The sequence below is a fragment of the Heterocephalus glaber genome, unplaced genomic scaffold (genome assembly GCF_053883595.1).
Source record: "Heterocephalus glaber isolate CG9 unplaced genomic scaffold, H.glaber_assembly_v1.0 deba00001673, whole genome shotgun sequence".
In the NCBI taxonomy this organism is placed as follows: domain Eukaryota; kingdom Metazoa; phylum Chordata; class Mammalia; order Rodentia; family Bathyergidae; genus Heterocephalus; species Heterocephalus glaber.
In genome coordinates, this window is record NW_028258410.1 from 8,207,150 (window position 1) to 8,226,356 (window position 19,207).

At 46.5% G+C, this 19,207-nt stretch overlaps 1 protein-coding gene across 7 annotated transcripts; it reads left to right on the plus strand.

The window, feature by feature from the left end:
* The first annotated feature begins 381 nt into the window (after positions 1-381).
* Positions 382-19,139, plus strand: Tcfl5 (transcription factor like 5). 7 transcript variants are annotated; one of them, XM_087197581.1, is made up of 7 exons: positions 408-451; positions 2,219-2,334; positions 2,601-2,784; positions 3,054-3,216; positions 4,896-5,142; positions 7,174-7,315; positions 18,371-19,139. In XM_087197581.1, exons 3-7 carry the CDS (start codon positions 2,635-2,637, stop codon positions 18,491-18,493), a joined length of 825 nt encoding a protein of 274 aa, XP_087053707.1. In that variant the 5' UTR covers positions 408-451; positions 2,219-2,334; positions 2,601-2,634; the 3' UTR covers positions 18,494-19,139. The 7 variants fall into 7 exon arrangements, with proteins under 7 accessions (XP_087053706.1, XP_087053707.1, XP_004841084.1 ...); XM_087197580.1 differs by lacking the exon at positions 2,219-2,334 and having other exon boundaries at positions 382-451; XM_004841027.3 differs by lacking the exons at positions 408-451; positions 2,219-2,334 and adding an exon at positions 773-1,493 and having other exon boundaries at positions 4,899-5,142.
* The last annotated feature ends 68 nt before the right edge of the window (positions 19,140-19,207 follow it).

Consider the following 19,207-nt stretch of genomic DNA (forward strand, 5'->3'; position numbering starts at 1 on the left):
AGATTATTGTTGTTTAAAAAGTATTTCAATATACTGTACGTGTTAATTTCCTTTATACTAATAGTTTATCTTAGTTTGTTGAAGTTTTTTGTTATTACCTGGTTTTTTGTTAGAATTCTTTTTATGTCTTGTACTGAGTAACGACTTTGGAGATAACAATACACAGTGTAATAACTATTGTTATTCTATTATTTGATTATGTAAATTTGTTTTATTTTTTAATTTAAAAAAAGCGAGTGCCTGGAGTAGGTGAGCCCCCCCATGGGCGTGGCTGGGCATCAGGGAGGGGCGTGGCGCTGGAAAGGGATGTGGCCAGGTAGAGGCGGGCCTGGGGTGGGGGCGGAACCAAGTTCGTGAGGTGCAAGCGCGGGGGGGGGGGGGTATGGCCGGAAGGGGCGTGGCCCAACAGAAGAGAGACTGAGCTTCGGGCCGGCCGGCCAGCTGGCAGCAGGTAGATAGATCGGGAGGCGGACAGGTCGAGAGGCCAACAGAGAGCGTGGCGGGGCAGAGGCCAGGCTCAGAAGAGGGCACGGGGTCGGCCGCTGTAGGACAGGGCGTGCCCAGGCATCGGTTCGCAGGGACAGGGACAGGGCCGCGCCCGACGCACGCCCTGCACACATCCGCGGCTGCCTCCTACGGGTGCCGGGCAGCGGCCGCCGGGAGGTGGGGCGGGCGGTTGGGCAAGGGGCGGGGCCGGAGCGGGTGCCGACACAGGGGTGGGGTTACCGTTGCGAGGCGGGGCGGCGCAAGCGCGCTTCGGGGCCGAAGCGGTTTCCCTTCCCCGACGACGAGCCCGCGGCGGCCGCCCCCCGAGTCCCAGCAGGGCCTGTGTGGCGGCGCAGCCCGCGTCCGCGTTGCCGCCCCCGCGCCCCGCCGTTGGGCCGCGCCGGCATGTCAGGCCCCGGGCCGCGGGAGCCGTCGCCTGAGGCGGGCGCGGCGGGCGCGGCGGGCGGCGACGTGGGCCCCGAGGACGCGGGCGGCGGGGACGCGGCGCTGGGCGAGTCGGGGCTGAGCTTCACGACCACCGACCTGAGCCTGGTGGAGATGACGGAGGTGGAGTACACGCAGCTGCAGCACATCCTCTACTCGCACATGGAGGCGGCCGACGGCGAGCTCGAGGCGCGCCTCGGCTCTGCGCTGCTGGGCGGCCCAGGCGCAGGCGCGGCAGGCGCGCAGTCCTCCGCGCCGCCTGGGTACCCGGTGCTGTGCCCGCCACTGGCGGCCGACGCCCCCTGCCTGGGTCACGTTGACTTGCAGGAGCTGCGCATGATGCTGCTCGGCGAGGCGGGCGCGGCCGAGAAGATGCCAGGCGGCTTGGACGGGGGGCGGGCGCGGGCTCGGACGGAGGGCGGCGCGGCCAAGGAGGGCGCGGGCGCCGCGGGGCCCGAGGGCGCGCCCGAGGCCCGGGCCAAGCCCGCCGTGCGCGTCCGCCTGGAGGACCGCTTCAGCAGCATCCCGGCCGAGCCCCCCGAGCCCGGCGTGGCGCTCAACAAGTGCGTGTGCGGGGGAAGAGGGCCGGGCCGGCTTTCGCCGGGGTCTGGGTGGGGACCGGTGGGCTTGTCGGGGTGAGGCAGGCGGGTCGCCCACGGGTGTACGTGGACCAAGGGGCAGCCGGCCAGCTGGGGGGTCTGGAGGTGGGGAAGCAGCCCGACGCCTGTCAGGCCTGCGCTAGGACGAGGGCAGGATGCTCCGGTCATATCCAGGGCTGGGTAGCAACAGGTGGGTGTCGGCGGGGGCTGGCTGGAGTGGAGGGCAGCCTGGGTCCCAGGATAAACACAGGGACCTAGAATGAGTCACCAGCGTACTCTGACTTGCGTCTCCTCAGGCAGCAGACTCCCAGGTCCAGGGTGACCTGAAAAGTGTGCTCTATGCACCTGCAGAGTCCCCAGCCCCAGGTGGCACCTTTGGGAGTGTAAGGCTCCATCTGGCTCTGCGCTCAAAAGGAAGAGGAAGAATTGGGACAAGTGCACAGATGGCCCTGAGGATACTTGGCTCCTGTTACCCTCCTAAGTGCCACAGAAAGCTTCTCTGCCTTCCCGAGGGCTGACTTAGGGTAGAGTGCGGGACAGTTTGGGCCTGGGGAGGGAAGATCAGGAGTCCTCGGGGATTTGGAGCCGTAAGACAAAGCTACAGCCTGCAGCAGCTTGTGGCTCACTTGGTGACTTACAGGGGTGGCTGTGGAGGGGGCTGATGCCCTGCTTTTCCATTCATTCTCCAGCTGTGGCTGCCCTGCTGCCCATCCTCACTAGGGTTTGGAGGATGCCAAAAAGAGGAGTCAAGGTGTGCTGCGGGTCGGGAGGAGGCACAGGCTCACTTCCTCCGGGAGGAAGAAGAGTAGGTTTCCCTGGCAACACTGGTGGGTAGTTGTACAGCCATCTTCTGGATGAGGGTGCATGCTCACAGAACTCCTGTCCAGAGTAAGGCGGTGATGGCAAACCTTTTAGAGCTTTCAGGGAAGCCTGCTGCAGCATGCGTTCTGTGGGTTCACCACCACTGGTTTAAAGTGACCTGTCAGGGGAGTAGTAAGTGATAGCATTGTTTCCAGAACCTTTCTGCCACTTACTCCTTTCAGTTTGCTGGATTTTCTTTTGTCTTGGCAGTTTGGTAACTCTTATTCGACATCCATCTGAATTAATGAATGTTCCTCTTCATCAACAACAAAACAAATGTACAACATTAGTGAAAAATAAAACTACTGCTGCGACCCCTGCTTTGCAGTTCACCTACCCACTGTTCACAAGTTCGTGCTCTACTGGTGGAAATTCTAGCCTTTCACAGACACAGGTGGGAAGCTGACTTGTGAAGTTTGCGCTTCTGTACTAAGTGGATAGATTTTAATATATGTAGGCCCCAAGGATTTTTTTTTTTCACAGAGCTTGTAATAACCTTTAAAACTGAGAGAATATTTATATGGTTTAGGGCTATATTAAAATTCCTCAATAAAATGTTATCAATAGCTTTGAGGTTACTTCTGTCAGGTGCATTTTATTTGTGCAGGAAATGGCAGATTAAGCCACATACAGATAAAATTCCCATTGCTTCATTTTTTCTAGAGTTCTAGTAATTCATCTAATGTACTTGAAGCTGCCAAGCACCAGGACATCGGACTGCCAAGAGCATTTTCTTTCTGTTACCAACAGGAGATTGAATCTACTAAACAGACTTTAGGTAGCCGAAACAAAACTTTGCCTGAGCAGGTTTGGATTAAAGTGGGAGGTAAGCCAAAAAGTAGTGGGTGGTGGGCAGGTTTCCTGCCTGAGTCTTGGCACAGGCCTTTTGAGCCATGGGGAGCAGGGAGGTAGGTGACTTGGACACACCAGACAGTCTTTTTGTGTCTCAGGGATCCTTACACCCTCTCCCCATCTCACTTTGAACATTCTTCTGAATTTTAAACATCATAATCCATCTTAATGTGGAAGCATTGGCTTTGAGGGGTTTTTTAAAGCAGTAAAATGACAGATTCACATAAATTTCAGTTGTCTTTATTACTGAAAGCACTTTATAATTTATTTTTGTTTTATACTCTGAGTGACGTAGGATTTGAAACCTGCTGAAAGGCATAGGAGAAATGCATAATAGAAAGACACTATAGGTGGTCAGGAACTAGATGGAGAGCCAGAGGCCATAAAATGATCAGAAAGTTTGGGAAATAAAAGGGCTACTGATGGCAAACATTGCCAGCCTTGAAAATTAACTGTCAGTCCCTTCCTCTCTGGAAAAAATGTTTTTCAAGTTACACGGTAAACTAACACTGTTACACTAAGCTTTTGACAAGTTGATGGGATAGGATGGAGATGAAGAGCTGTTGCTTTCTCCCCCTTCAGCCATTTCTTTTTCTAGTTGGGACATTGTATAAAAAAAAAAAAAAAAAAAAGATTTGTAAAGAATAAAGATGACCACTGAAATGGTCCCTGTGCTAACTACTGAGGTTAAGGAAAAGAATACTACCAAAGCCTTTAAAGTCCTTTCTCTGTCCCCATTTAAATGTTTTCACCTTTCTGAAATTTGTATGAATGATCCCTGAGCTTTATATGGCATATGGGATTGTATATCTAACACATACTAGTTAGATGCTATTCTTGTTTGCTGGGAATTTGTCATATTTCTATAGCATGTGCACACAGCATGTGGCATAAAAGTCACAATGCTATTCATCACTGCCTTTGGGGGGAGAATCACTTCCAGGTGAGGACATACTTAAGCCACTTAAATTTTGTCTTCTGAGTGCTGCAGTAAAATTGTAGTTGTCATATTAGAGTAATTAATATAATGAAAAATCTTTTTTTTTTTTTTTTTTTTTTTTGGTACCGGGGATCGAACTCGGGTCCTTGCGCTTGCACAGCAGGCGGCGAAACCACTGAGCTAAATCCCCGGCCCAGATCTCTTTTTTTTTTAAGAAGATATTTTCCATTCTGAATTTCAGAAAAAGGGAGAAAGTTCTTGGCCTTTTCACTTATAGATAACACCTGTTGATTAAAAAGGCACACTTTTCTGTGTGATGCCGGGGAATTGAACCCAAGGCTTCCTACTGAGATACATCTCCAGCCTCTTCTTTTATTTTGAGGCAGGGTCTCACTCAGTTGCCCAGGCTGAACTCAAACATTTGAACCTCCCGCCTCCGCCTGTCAGAGAAAATCTGGATTGGTTGCATAACACTTGGAAGGAGTGTTTGTAGTTCAATCATAGATTTGTGCTTAGATTTTCAGTATGAATTGAGTGTGGAGCTCGGTGCTGCTGCACATGGAGTCCCTGCCGCCACAGCTTGTGGTTCAGTTCTCTGCTGCAAACCCAGTAGTGTTTCTATATTTTAAAGGCCCCAAATATATTCTACCTTAACGGGGGCAAGGTAAGAAGGATAAAAAATTGAAATCCCATTTTTTCCTTCTTTTGCAAAGAAGAAGCGCTATGTAAGCAAGCAATAAATAAGAGGAATCGGAGTAGAATACGTCAGTTGGACACAAGTATAGAACGAAGAGCCCTTGGAGAGATTCAGAATGTGGGCGAAGGCTCTACAGCCACACAGGGCACCTGGCAGTCCTCGGAGTCCTCACAGTCAAACCTGGGGGACCAGACCCAGAGCGGGCACCAGGGAGGAAGGTCTCAGCGTAGGGAGAGGCATAACCGAATGGAAAGAGATAGAAGGTAATGTGGCAATTGTCAGGTCACTTTGTACAGTTATCCTAGGTAGGCAGGTACATTGCAGATAAACAGCACTTAGCTCCTTTGCGCCGAGGGTGGGGAGGAGGCAAGAGTAACACTAACTTTGGTTTGCTTAATGGAGCAGGTGTCCCCAAGACTCCCAGATTCAGTTATTCTCTGGAGGACTTAGTACAAAGAATATGAGGCAAAATCAGAAAAGCCACATGGGGAGAAGCCCAGGGGAGATTGGACACAAGGTTCAAGGCATCCTTTCTCCGTTGGGTGTCTGGGATGCCCTGATCCCCCATTGGTGTGTTCTGATAATGTAGTGAGGTGTCACTGAGCAGGAGAACTCATCCGAGACTGACTTTGAGACAGCCACTTAAGTACTCGAGCCTTGCACACAGCTGAGAGAGCAGGTATTTGAGGGAACCCCTGCTGTTGTCAGAGTTCTGGCCCTGCAGGCCACTCTTTAATCTTTCCAAGTCTCCTCAGACACTGGAAGGCCAGCCTTCTCAGCAGAGCCAGCAGGCCAGTGGGCTAGCTGTGTGGCAGACAACCTAGTTCTGCATTTTGTTTGGTTCTTTCAAGAATGTTGGGGAAGAAGGAGGTGAAAACCAAAATGGTCTTTTCTATGGATCTTATTCATGCTCTTCTATATAAACCCAAAAGAAGTCATTTATTATGATTACTGTGGACCAGTTTCTGTTTTAGGCTTAGGAAATAAATAGCACTGAGACATATTCAACTTTGAAGCTCCAGGATTAAATGTTAAGCCAAGGCAATTTACTGCCTTTTTTTTTTTTTTTTTTTTGGTTTTTTAAGATATGGTCTCACTTTACAGCTGACTTGTACTCACAATGTAGCCCATCCTCCTGCCTCAGATGCCCAAGTACTGAGATTACAGGCGTGTGCCACCTTTCCTGACATGCCTTTTAAAAGATGTATTAAAGCCAGCTATAGCCACTGGTGGGGCATGCCTGTAATCCCAGCAATTGGGAGGCTGAGACAGGAGGATCATTGTGAGTTCAAGGCCGTCCTGAACTACAGAGTGAGATCCTGTCTCAAAAAAACAAAAAACAAAAGTAGCTAGCTAAATACTTTTCTTATATATGTCATGCTTTGACTGAGGAACTTCCCTGAATACAGCTATGAATTATAATGGGCATGCTGCCTACCCTGACATTTATTTAACCAACATTTATCAGATAACCTGTGAAAGGCCTCACATGGCATGTTGACAGCTTGAAAGCGAATTCTCACTATCACTGGCTGAGTTCAACAGCCTTCTGAAAATTCTTTACCCCTCCATTCAGTTCCTCATGGATGAGATATCAGAATAAAATGAGCTGATTGATATTTAAAATGTTAAGCCCCAGACCCAGCAGTCAGGGAGTTGTTTTCCTCTTACAAAGTTTCTGTCACAGTTCTAGGTATACAGGTGTGAAGACACGAAGCTAGGGTACACTGTAAGTGCTGAAAGTCAGCTTAGGTCAGACTTTCCCTATTACTGGATGTAAGATGTGAAGGGTAAAAAAAGTTCAGTGATAAGTTGTGCTTTGAATTCTCTAAAAAGGCTAAGTTTCTGGGTGTGAAGAGAGAGGGAATCTGATAGCTTTGGAATCAGGGCCTCTTGGAGAATCTGAAAACTGTGTCTGAGTCCCTGCCACAACATTTGGCCCATGGAGAACAGATTATAACATTCTCAGCAGAAAGAACAGTCTACCCAGAAAAGGCACGGAGTTTTACCTGCAGTCTCAGAAGGTAGCGCCGTCCCAGGCGTAGCAATGTGAGCCTGGCCCCTGAGAAGTAAGGGGAACTGCTGGGACTGGGCCCATCTGCGCCACAAGTGTTCTGGGGACGGCAGTGCAGGGCAGGACACTGCCTGGCTCACCTGAGGCTCCAAGGTCGTGGCACAGCCTGAGTACTCAGACTACCGCATTGGAGTCAGACCCCTTTGAGCAAGACAGTGAACTTGGTGCTGCTCGTCTCCTTCACCATGCTCTGTGTGATTAACCTGGATTTTGACTGCAGGCGCAGAATCCGCATTTGCTGTGATGAGCTGAATCTTTTAGTTCCCTTCTGCAATGTGGAGACAGATAAGGCAACAACCCTTCAGTGGACCACAGCGTTCCTGAAGTACATCCAGGAAAGACATGGGGATTCTCTTAAAAAGGTTAGTATTTAAGTAGCCCTTGTAGCTATTTAGAGTCTTATTTTACTTACGAGTGTTCCAGTTTATCCTTTCTTCCCCAGGATAATTGAAATTGCCCTTTATTTCCTTTGTTAAATAATAAGTGCAATGTGAACAAAGCTCTACTCAATAGAAATGTAACTTGTATCGCTTCTCGGCCTTTTGGCTAACATCAAGTGTAGAAATGTAACTTATCATTTACTAAAGTGAAAATGGCAGTCCAGATTTATTCGTGAAACTATGTAACATAAATGACTTGAAGTGTCAATTGCTCTGTAATGTGTTGCACACCGACTGTATATAGTGTATTGCACTGGGGTCCAAAGAGTGTGCAGGGTGTGATTTTTGTCCTCCAAAGGCAAACAAGTTACATTCCTGTGGCTAGGGATGAGCTGGAGCTTCAATACCTGTGCACTTTGGCTCCCTGGGGTTGGGGGCCACTGTGACTCATCTGTCCTATGTGTCCTACTTTGGTTCTGCCAGCACTGGATGCTGGTTCAGGTGAGAGTCGGTGGCCCCAGAGGGTGCAGAGGAAGAGAGCGGCAGTCGTGGGTTGCTTGTGGCTCTGCCTCGGGAACCATGGTGCTGGATACTAGGGTCAGAATTCTGGTGGTCAGGGCCTGTGGCTCTGTGTCCTGCCCGCTGTGATTAGGCCTCAGTGAAACAAATAAGCCCACAGGGTCCTGATTTTGTATCTTGCCCAAGCTTTTGGGCACTTGCTGCTGTTGACCCCAGCAGGAGTCTGTCTGCTTGGAGAGTGGGCTAAGACAGATGCAGCAATCTAGAGCCTTTCTAGGAAGGACACCCGTGAGGTGAGAAGCCCTCCCACAGCCAGGCTGCGCCAGCGGGGCCACCTTTCTGCAGGACACTCCTTGCAGTAGGAGTGTCCTGACCTGTTCCCTCCTCTGTGTCTGCATGACAGTTATATCTTATGAATTGCAGGATTGCTTAAGTTTTTACTTTCATTATATGTTTCATTGCATTTTAAAGCAATACTATGTTTTATCCTAATTGAGCCATTTACAGTTACTTATATGTAGTTGGTCTTTAACATTTGTTAGTGGTAGACTGCTGGCTTGTTTTAATAAAGTAAAGCTTTAATATTTTAAAATGACTTAATGTTTGGCTCTGTGTACCTGTTCACAGTAAATCATTACTGATGAAATTCTGTCATAATGCAATAAAGATATTTATAACCTTTTAAATAAGCTATGTATTAACTAGATTAAAAACTTATGGATATTATGGGTTTTTTTGTAGGAGTGGTTTTTAAAATTTTGAATATTATGTTTTGCATATTATGTTTTCTGAATATTTCTGAAGTATAGTTGCATTGCATTTGTAGATTATTTCTGGGTCAGATGATTAGACCCAGCAGAATAGGCAGAGTAAAGTCACTTAGCTGTCTGGGGAACTGGAACATCACTAAGCTGAATATGTGTTCTTGGTAATTTCCATAGTAATTTCCCCCTTACTTGCATGCATATTTTTGTTCTTAAAGATGCAATAATGAAAGTTTTCAGTGGTTTTCTGTTTATCTTAGTGTGCATTTTACTCAACAAACCTTTCTTAGTATAACAAGGCATCTGCTGCAGACCTGGAAGGAGCCAGCGACCGTGAACAGTGAAGGAGATGTCGAGTCCTGCTGCTGGGTGGAAACGCTGCAGTGGGTCAATGCAGTGACAGTGGGCTTCTGAGCCCAAGTGCTGAGAAGGAGCCTGCATCGCAGAGCTCGGAAAGCTGCAGTTCCACGGGGCTTTGGGCAGGGGCGCCACACACCATGACTAGGAGAGCTCTGCCTGCAGTGGTATTGCTGGGGTTGGAGCCCGAGGTAGGCAGGCCAAGGTGTGGTGGGCCTGGGTCTCTCGCTGAGAGGCCCTGGAAGGTTTCAGGGCAGGGAGGGATGTGACTGGACTCACATTTTATAGCCATCACTTACCACTGTGGTGGCCTGCAGCAGTAGCTCTAGAGAGACGCCCTGGCTGGGGTCGGCAGAGGAATAGCTCCCGTTGTATTTGTGGTGCCAGATACGAAGCTTAGTGGCCTGGTCCTTGACCAGCAGGTGGATAGGGAGCGACAGGATGGGGGTATGCTCAGTGTGCCGGGCTGGAAGTGCCGAGCTTTCAGAGCTGCGGAGTTGTTGAGAAGGTGTCATTAAAGGAGTGTGCAGCTCAGACAGATGACTGACGTCGCGTTCATGTTCAGGTGAGCACACGTGGTACAGGAGCACCCGTACGCCCATCGCCGGATCTCAGCTGTCAACAATTACATGTTCGCTTCACACACATATAAGAGGCAATCGCAGACCTGTCTTCATGTTGGCCTCTGACCGCATCCTGCAAGACCTCCACCTGGATGGCCCCAGTGCCATGGTCAGCCCCGCGAGGGTGGTGGCAGCTATCTTCTTTCCTCGGTTGCTCCCTCAGTAGTCACATTTTCCCAAATTGTTCCAAAAGTGATCTTTGCAGCAGTTTTTTTCCAGTGCACCATTCAGCCAGGGATTGTGTGTTACATTTGATTCTGGTTTTCAGTCTTTACATGGCATTGGGTCAGTAGTTATGGAAATTATTATTATTATTATTATTTTTTTTTTTTGGTACCGGGGATCAAACTCGGGTCCTTGTGCTTGTGCAGCAGGCAGCGAAACCGCTGAGCTAAATCCCCTGCCCCGGAAATTTTTAATTATGGTATCACTTCAGGCTTACAGGAAAATCACAAAAACTGTACACAGAGCCTCTTGTGTACTAGCCCAGAGTTGCCGTGTCCCCATTTTCTCTGTCTTTGCCAGTCTCTCTGTATAAGTTTCCAAGTGATTTGCTAGTGAGCCACTGACATATGCTGTTTAGACCCAGCTACTTCAGTAGTTAACTTGGAAGAGTAAGCACATCGTGGTACACAACCAGCACGGTGGTCAGAGGACAATGGCACTGCATCATGCTTAGTTCTTTGCAGTTAACACTTAGGTTTTGCTGGTTGTCCCAGTGCTATCCTCCGTAGCTTTTCCACAGCCAGGGTCCAGTCCAGAGCCATAGGTGACATTTAATTGTGTTGCAACTCTGTTCTAGATTTGTGGCTGTGAACCTCAGTGAGGTGCTTGAAGCCCCTTTGCCACCCTCTGCTGCCTCTCCTCCCTTCTTCGGGTCCCATCACAGTGAGGACCGACTGACTGGGTGCTCTGCAGCTGTTTCCCTTCTCTGGTTTCCCTGTGGCGGCCATGTGCTTTGCCTCCCCTTGTTGCTGAGGATGTGGCCTTGTGCTCTGTCTGAAGTCAGGCCCACGCTTGGTTTCTCCCTTTTGCTGTCTCAGAGATCACTCCTTTCCTTCTCCCATTTTCCTGCAAATGGCTGCTGTCTCTCCTGTTCTCTTGTGTGAACTTTGGCTCCCAGGTCTCCTGCCTGCACCCGCCCCTTTCTTTGCCCTCCTTAGCTCCAGCTTAGCGCCATCTGTCCACTCCTCTCCTCCATCCCCTACTCCAGGTGGCCTGTGGAGATGGGTCCTGTGCTGGCCCCATGGACACCCGTTTGTTTTTTGTACCAGCTTTCAGGTACAAATCAGCCCTCCCTGATCTCTTCCCCGACCTGTGGCCTGCCTTCTCTCCCCAGCTTCTCAGTGACAGGGTGCACCCAGCGTGGTCCATGATTCTAGAGCTGAGTGGCTGAGGAAGCTGGAGAGTTCCCATCAGTGTGCAACACTTAGTGGTCCTGAAGTTAGTGGCTTGCCTCTCCTGCTGTGCACCACCAACCTGAGGCCCAGAGTTCCCCCACTCCCTTTGTTGCTCCGGGGAGTGGCAGCATTGCTGGCTGCCTGGTAGGCATGGGGTGAAGGCCCGCCTTGCAGAGACTTGTACCTCTCCTGTTGAAGGCATCTGCCTCTGCAGTGGCTCCTGAGGCCCTCAGCCCGCGCTTCCTGTGTGCCTGCATGTACCGCTGCTGGCGCTGCCGTGTAGCACTCTGGTCGGCTGAGTCCACTGGCACTTTGCACCTTCCAGGGCATCATCTTTGTGGGCACACCTTTACCTATATACAAGTGATGGCAAGTGTGGATCAGGTAATTGTATCCTTTATGATCTGGCCTAAGTAAAGCCCCTTCTGCAGGAGAGATCCAAACCAGGTAGGTAGTGACATCCAGCGTATGGGGCCTGACATTGTGGAGTGTGGTGACCTGCCCTGTGCATGTGGGCAGCTGCGTACTCAGGAGTGTGAGTGTGGTCCCTGTGTGACTCCAGAGGCTGGGAAGAGGCAGTGCAGCTAATCTAGAACCGCACCCCGCGGCAGCACGGAGTCTGTGCCCACACGGGATGGAGCGGTCAGCAGCTTGTCTTCAGCCTCACCTCTCCGGGCCCCTGTGGAAACTACTCAGATGTTTGTTTCGCCTTGTTGTTTACTTTTTGAACATGTTAGGTGGGAGTTTATCCTCAACTGCTGAGCAACATCTGCCACTTGTACATGGAAAAATGAGCTCACAGCTGTGTTCATGACCTGTTTTATAAATAAAGTGTCTTGGGCAAAGTACTCCTGCATTCTCGCTGCCCTCCTGACTGTGCCTGCCTGTCCTGGGACCTTCCTGAGCCCCTTGCTCACTGCACACTTGCCGTGGGCCAGGCTCCGGCCTTGTGCAGCAGCTCAGTTCTCCTAGCTTTGCTGCTGGCTTTTGTGAGCAGGTGATCGCTAATGCTTTTAGCCTCCTAAGTTGCTTTTTATTATTTAAAAACCTATACTTATTATTTCCTTCCTAAGCATTTTGTTGGCGGTGAAAGTTTACTTCATTTACTTCAGTCTTGCTTTCTAATTTACATTTAAAGCAAATTTCTGCCTTAGTGCTGGTTTGAAAATACTCTTGTTGCTTGGGATATAATGCTTTCACTGTCTCAGTGATTTTTGTTTACCTCTTCAACATACGAATTCTCTGAAAGTCTAATTTTCTATATACATAGAAGTTTGTCTTTTCAAAAACAGTTTATCGGGGCTGGGGATTTAGCTCTGTGGTTTCTGCTGCCTGCTGCACAAGCGCAAGGACCCAAGTTCGATCCCCAGTACCAAAAAAATAAATAAAACGGTTTATCTATTTCTCACATTTATTTATCTCCTTGTAGTCAGTGAAAAGGCTCTATTTTTCTGTTAAGCAGTTTTAAGTCTTGGTGTTTGTTTCAGGTGGGTTCTCTCTGTAGTCCTCAGGTGCTGGTGTTCCTAGACACACACCAGCACACCTGGCAAAAAAGTTCTAAGAGTTTGTCGAGGCTTACATTGTGACCTCTTATGTTGGCCATTAAATTTCTGTGAACATTGGGCAATAATGTGTATCTTCTAGAGAATTCTATGGTTTTGTTATGCTGAGATTGTTTATTTTGAGTCAGGACATAGCTGAATTACCCAGACTGGTCTCCAAGTCCTGTCCTCAAGCCATCCTGACTCAGCTTCCTGAATAGCTGGGCTCCAGGCATGTGCTCTGCTCCTGGTTTATTGGCCAAGATTATTGAGATTAAAACTTCTCTTATCCTTTCCTTTTTTCTGTCAAACCTATTTCTGAGAGACTGGTATGGAGATCTCCCACTAAAATTATATCTGTTGAATATCCTTAAGAGTCCTATCAGTATTTGCTTTATATATTTCAGGTAGAAATACTCACAAATCCCCTCCTCCTGATCTGCCATCCTCCTAGTATTCTTTTTATCACTTCAAAGTATTCCTCTTTCTTTTAACCCTTTATCTTAACTCTTGACACCCAGACCATGTAACTTTCTCTCTCTCTTTTTTTTTTTTGATACTGGGGATTGAACTCAGGACCTTGCTCTTGTGAGGCAGGCGGTGGAACCACTGAGTTAAATTCCCGACCCCAACTTTCTCTTTTTTAATAATTTTTCTATTAATAAATTTTATTTTACCCACCCCACCTTAAGCCCCCAACTTTCTTCCTCTTAATAAGTTCCTGGTATATTTTCTTATATATAATTAGAGCAGCTCTCTTTTTCCTCAAAGAAATAGATTTTACTGGAAGAGATTATCAGTTACAGATCTAAAAAGAATATTTACTTTGGAGTTCGAGCCCCAGTACCAAAAAACAAACAAATGAAAAGAATATTTACTTTGGTCAGATGTCATTTGAAGACGTTTTGATAGGTTGTAAAAATTCTTTGAAGCTCAGCTATTTCACATGCTTTGTTGAGAATAGATGCTCAGGCCGGGGATTAAACTCAGTGGTTCTGCCACCTGCCTCACAAGCATAAGGTCCTGAGTTCGATCCCTGGTACCAAAAAAAAAGGTCAGGAGAATAGTTGCTAATTGAGCTAGTATTAGGAGGACAGTTTAGAGTCTGGAGAGATCTGTCTGTTTCACTCTTGCATTCAACCCCAGCTTCCCATAAACAAATTCAGGGTGGGGGCCCCTCTGGACAAATCTAGAACTCCAGTGTAACCATGCTTCTGCCCTACTTCAAAATGGAGACAGACCCCTGGACTAGCTGCATTGCTGTGTGAAAATAGTTAAGAAAATCAAAGTATTTTCTTACATCTGAAAAATGATTATTTTCTTCTATCATGTAACTATTCTAAATGGTAAATTATATCTTGCCACATGTGGCAAACACTTTATGTTTTATATGTCAAGATTATAGAAAATGTGGCTCGTTGGAGGCATCACAATTCCTGATTTCAGGACACACTGCAGAGCCATACTCACCAAAACAGCATGGTACTGGCATAAAAACAGACATGTGAAGGGAAACAATTAGCAATCCCAGGAATAAACCTGTGCATCTATAACCAACTGAATCTTGACAGAGGCACCAAAAACACAGCCTTTTCAACAAGTGATGCTTGACAAATGGATGTCCATATGTAGAAGACTGAAAGTAGACTCCTGTCGCTCACCCTGTACAAAACTTAACTCAAAGTGGTGCAAAGACATAAATGAAAGACCTGAAACTACTAGGAAAAAAAATGGAGAAACACTTCAGGCCTCAGTATAGGCAGTGATTTACAGGAAACGAAAAGAAAATGTTGACAAAAGGGATTATGTTAGAAAATTTATGCACAGCAAAGAAAGTGAACAGTCAACAGAGTGAAGAAACAATCCACACAATGAGAAGGTAATTTGTTAGCTATTCACCTGAGAGACTCACTATCCAGAATATATGAAGAACTCAAAATATTTAACAAAACCTAGACATTTCTCAAAAGAAGTACAAATGGCTAATAAATATATGAAAAGGTGCTCAATATCATAAGCTATGAAAGAAATACAAATAAAAGCTACAGTAAGATACCATCCCCTGGGATAGCTATTACTAAAACCAAAAATAACAAATGCTGGCGAGATTACAGAGAAAAAGAAACTTTTTTCTATTCTGTGGATGGAACCCATGGTGCTCTACCACTGAGCTGTATCCCAAGCCCTTTTTTACTTTCTTTTTTCTGGGGGGGGGGGTGGTACTGGGGATCGAACTCAGAACCTTGCGCTTGTGAGGTGGCGGCACCACTAAGCTAAATCCTCAGCCCCTCCTTTTTTACTTTTTGAGACAGACTCTTAACTAAGATGACCAGTCTGGCCTTAAACTTGGCGATTCGTCTGCCTCACCCTCCCACGTATCTGGGATTGCAGGTGTGTGGTGAAAAGCTTGCTGGAGGGAAAAGCTTACACGCTGTTGGTGGGATTAAATAGTAGAGTGACTCTGGAAAACTATGGAGATTCCTCAAAAAACTAACAGATCTACCATATGACCGAGCTATACCACTTCTAGGTATGAGGCAAAGAAAATGAAACTGGCCTGTCAGAGACTCACATGCCCGTGTTCTTGTGGCACAACAGCTGTAACACAGGATCAGCCTAGGTGCCCATCAGCTAATGAATGGATGAAGAAAATGTATTTATACACAAAGGAATTTTATTTAGCCATAAAGAAGAATGAATTCACCCCATCTGTAGGAAAAAGGAGGAAACTAGAGGGCATTCCATTACTTGAAATGAGCTAGACTCAAGAAAAGTATTGCATGTTCTCTCATACTATGTGGAAGCTAAACAAAGTCGATCTAAAGGTAAAATAGTGATTTCTACAGATTGGGAGGGTGGACAAAGAAGTTGGATTTAATCAGTGCCTGCTGTAGGCATGTGTTGAAATATACTGAACAGCATTAATACGTACAGTGATTCTTCTTAAATTTCATCCTAAATCTTTTTAAATGTGGGGAGGGGATTAGAGTGTATATACAGGTATAATTTCTGAGAATGGATATGGTCAGAAATGGCAGATTGCTTTGGTGGAGTATTACTTAGAATGTGGATAAGCAGAATGTTAGAACCACTGCAAAGGATTCAGAATTACACCACTAGCAGTAGGGTATTCACATGGGTCCTGCCCTTGAATTACATATGAACACTGCAGTAGTAACAGAAGCACCCAATTAAAAGTTGGGTAAAAGGGTTAGACATTTCTCCAAAGATGTATATGAATGCCAATAAATACATGAAAAGAATCTCAAAATCACTGGTCATTACGCAGATAAATGCACATCAGAACCACAATGAGATGCCACCACACACCCATTAGAATGGCTGAAAATGAGTGTTGGGAAAGAAAGGCAGAAATTGGAACCCTTGTACCTTGTTGATGGGAATGTAAAATGGTGTAGCCACTGTTTAATTGCAATTTTTTTCTTATAGTTTCACAAGGTTAGTTTTTTGTTTTTTGTTTTTTGTTTTACCAGGGATTGAACTCAGGACCTTGTGCTTGCCAGGCAGGCACTATGCCACTGAGCTACATCCCCGGCCCATAGCCACTGTTTAAAACTGTATGACAGTTCTTCAAGAAGTTAATTATCATGTCATTCAGCTATACCACTTCTGAGTATAATCCCCAAAGAACTGAAGACAGATTCAGACTAATAACTTCTCTGTGAATATTTATAACAGCACTGTTCATAGTGGCCAAAACATGGGAATAACCCAGGGGCCCAGCAGGTGATATTTGAGTAAACAAGATGTTCTTTATATACTCAATTTATGTCCATTGCGAGTCACCATAGGAGTGAAATTCTGACACTGGTTACGACGTGGATGACCCTTGAGGACATACTGAGTGAAGCTAGTCACCAGAATACAAATACAGTACTATGTGCTGCTCTGTGTAGCCTCAGATTCAGAGATGGGAAGCAGAATGGGGGTGCCAGGGGATGGGGAGTCAGTGTTTAACGGGAACAGTTTCTGTTTGGAATCATGGAAAGTATTGGAGAAAGCTAATGGTGCTGAGTGTACAGTACCACGACTGCTCAACACCACAGACAAGTAACACGTGGTTGAAGTGGCAAACTTTGTTACATATATATTTTACCACAAACATACAATGTTAGTGTTACTTGCCTAGCATGCTATGCTTTTAAAAAAAAATTCCAAATGTACAAAAATGGAGAGACTTGGACAATGAATTCCTATGTCCCTAAAACTCATTTTCTGGATAATTTGCTTTACCCATCGACCTCATAACCCCTCCCTTGGTAAGTTTTGTTTTGTTTTGGTACCGGGGATCGAACTTGGGTCCTTGCACTTGTGGGGCAGGCGGCAGAACCACTGAGCTAAATCCCTGGCCCCCTTGGTAAGTTATTTTAAAGCAGTTCCTGACTCTCGTCTCAGGCATAGATACATCTCCAGGAAGCGAAGGGCTGTGTAAAACCACGACAGCAGCATCACTGTGGAATACACTTGTTCCCTGATACCCACAAATGTCTTTATGTCGGCTTATTTGAATTGGGATGGAAATACTGCATTTGGTGGTTGATGACTAAACATCTTTTAATCTGTAATTGTTCCCTATTTCTTTTTTCCTTGCCATTGACTTACTGAAGCAGAGTAATTTGTCTGATAGAATTTTCCACATTTGCATAGTCACGGTGGTGTTTACTGTCTTTTTGTCTCCTGTCTTTCCTGTAAACCAGTGCCCTAGACAGACTTGATAAGGTCTGGGTAGGAGGCACATAACATCTGCCCCTGAGGCTCTGTTTCGTGGGGCTGAGACTGACCATTCTAGACATTAGAATTGGGGTTTGTTGGTCCTGGGGATTGAACCCAGGGCCTGCACGCTGAGCTATAAGTCATACTTTATGTTGCAGCAGGGTCTTCCTAAGTCACTAGGCTGCCCAGGTTGGGCTCGGACTTGAAACCCTCCTGCCTCAGCCTTGAGAGTGCTGGGATCACAGGCGCGCACCACCACCCCCAGCTTAGAGTTGAGGCATTTTATTTTATTTTATTTTATTTTTATTTTGTTATTTTTGGTACCGAGGATCGAACTTGGGTCCTTGCACTTGTGCAACAGGCAGCAAAACCACTGAGCTAAATCCCCGGCCCAGGCTTTTTAAACAGAAGAAAGAGGGCCAGGGATTTAGCTCAGTGATTCTAACACCTGCCCAGCAAGCAGAAGGACCTGAGTTCGATCCCAAGTACAAAAAAAAAACCAAACAGAGGAAAGAGAGGCAGTGTGACATGAGCAGGGATTCAGAGCCAGCAGGGCACCGCAGGGAACAGCTTTTCCGTAGTCTTACCACGTACCTAGCTGTCTTAGTGTCAGCACCTTACCCCAGCCTGGCCACAGGACACTCTAATATGCGGCAGGGGAGGCAGATGCTGAAGAACAGGTACTGGGTAGCTGCCATCAACCTGTACATGTACAAATGGTTAAAGTGGTACATTTCTATGTTCCATGTGGTCAGACATTTTGAGACTTTGTTGGAAAAGCTAAATAAAAATACATATATAGTGTAACTCCTGGGGAAAATGTTTGAACTTCTGTTTTTATCACATGTATACCTTTATATGGTATGACATTTGTGACACCGTAAAACCAAGTATCTTTGGGGCTGGGGATTTAGCTCAGTGGTGCTGCCGCCTGCATCGCAAGCACAAGGACCTGAATTTGATTCCCAGGACCAAAAACCAAACCAAACCAAGTACTTGAAGTAATTATGTAGCTTTTCATTTCAATCTTTGTGCTCTTGAAGACAGCACTGTTCACATCTGTGCATCCAGCGCATTAATGACCCCTTCTTGGCTCTAGGAATTTGAGAGTGTGTTTTGCGGTAAAACTGGCAGAAGGCTAAAGCTGAGCAGACCGGACTCCTTGGTGACCTGCCCTGCACAGGGGAGTCTGCAGAACAACCCCGCAGTGGAGACCAAGTGACTGGACTGGACAGGGGTCCTGGGAGTGAAGGGCTGTCCCTGGCCCACAAGCACCCGCCCACAAGCGTTCTACGATCCTGGGACTCTGCTCTGACAGTGACCTGAACGAGCCATGGCTCAAATCGTGGGGACCCTAGTAGGGACTTTTGAGAGCACATTCTGCAGACGTATTTACCTAGAACAAAATACTCATTCATGTCCTCTTAGATCATTTGGGGATGAAGACATCTTGATGTTAGTAAATAATTTTCAATTATCTGTGATTCCATCATGTTTGCTTAACATGATAACTCTAAGAATTAACATCCTTTGTAATTTATTTATTCTTAGATGGTACATTACTTTTTATTTTATTTTCATTTTAAATATGCCCCTTTAGCAATTGGAAGAAGATAAATTGTTCTTAACTAGTAGTTTGAAAATTGTATTTCATTTGTTGTATCCCCCTTTGTAATATTTCCAGTCTCGTGGTACTTTGTGTTGCAAAATGCAGTACTATTTTAAAACTTTTCATTAAAAGTTTTCCAGAGACTTCCTTTAAAGCTACTTTTGTCCATATGTAAAATATTTTCTCAGTAGACTGCTTAAGTGCTCACATTTTCCTATTGCCAGTCATTACATGTAATAAAGTGCATGTTTGGAATGGAGTTCCGGTGTGTGGCGTTATTTTTATGCAGATGCGGTAGTGGACTCTGGTGTGGTACAGGCACCTTCA

What these genes read in the sequence shown, in the direction of transcription:
- Tcfl5 (XM_004841026.3), top strand. Translation starts at nt 892, where the DNA reads ATGTCAGGCCCCGGGCCGCGGGAGCCGTCGCCTGAGGCGGGCGCGGCG. An exon ending in CCCGGCGTGGCGCTCAACAA is followed by an intron (nt 1,494 to 2,600) that starts GTGCGTGTGCGG and finishes TTGTCTTGGCAG; the next exon opens with TTTGGTAACTCTTATTCGAC. An exon ending in CTAGCCTTTCACAGACACAG is followed by an intron (nt 2,785 to 3,053) that starts GTGGGAAGCTGA and finishes CATTTTTTCTAG; the next exon opens with AGTTCTAGTAATTCATCTAA.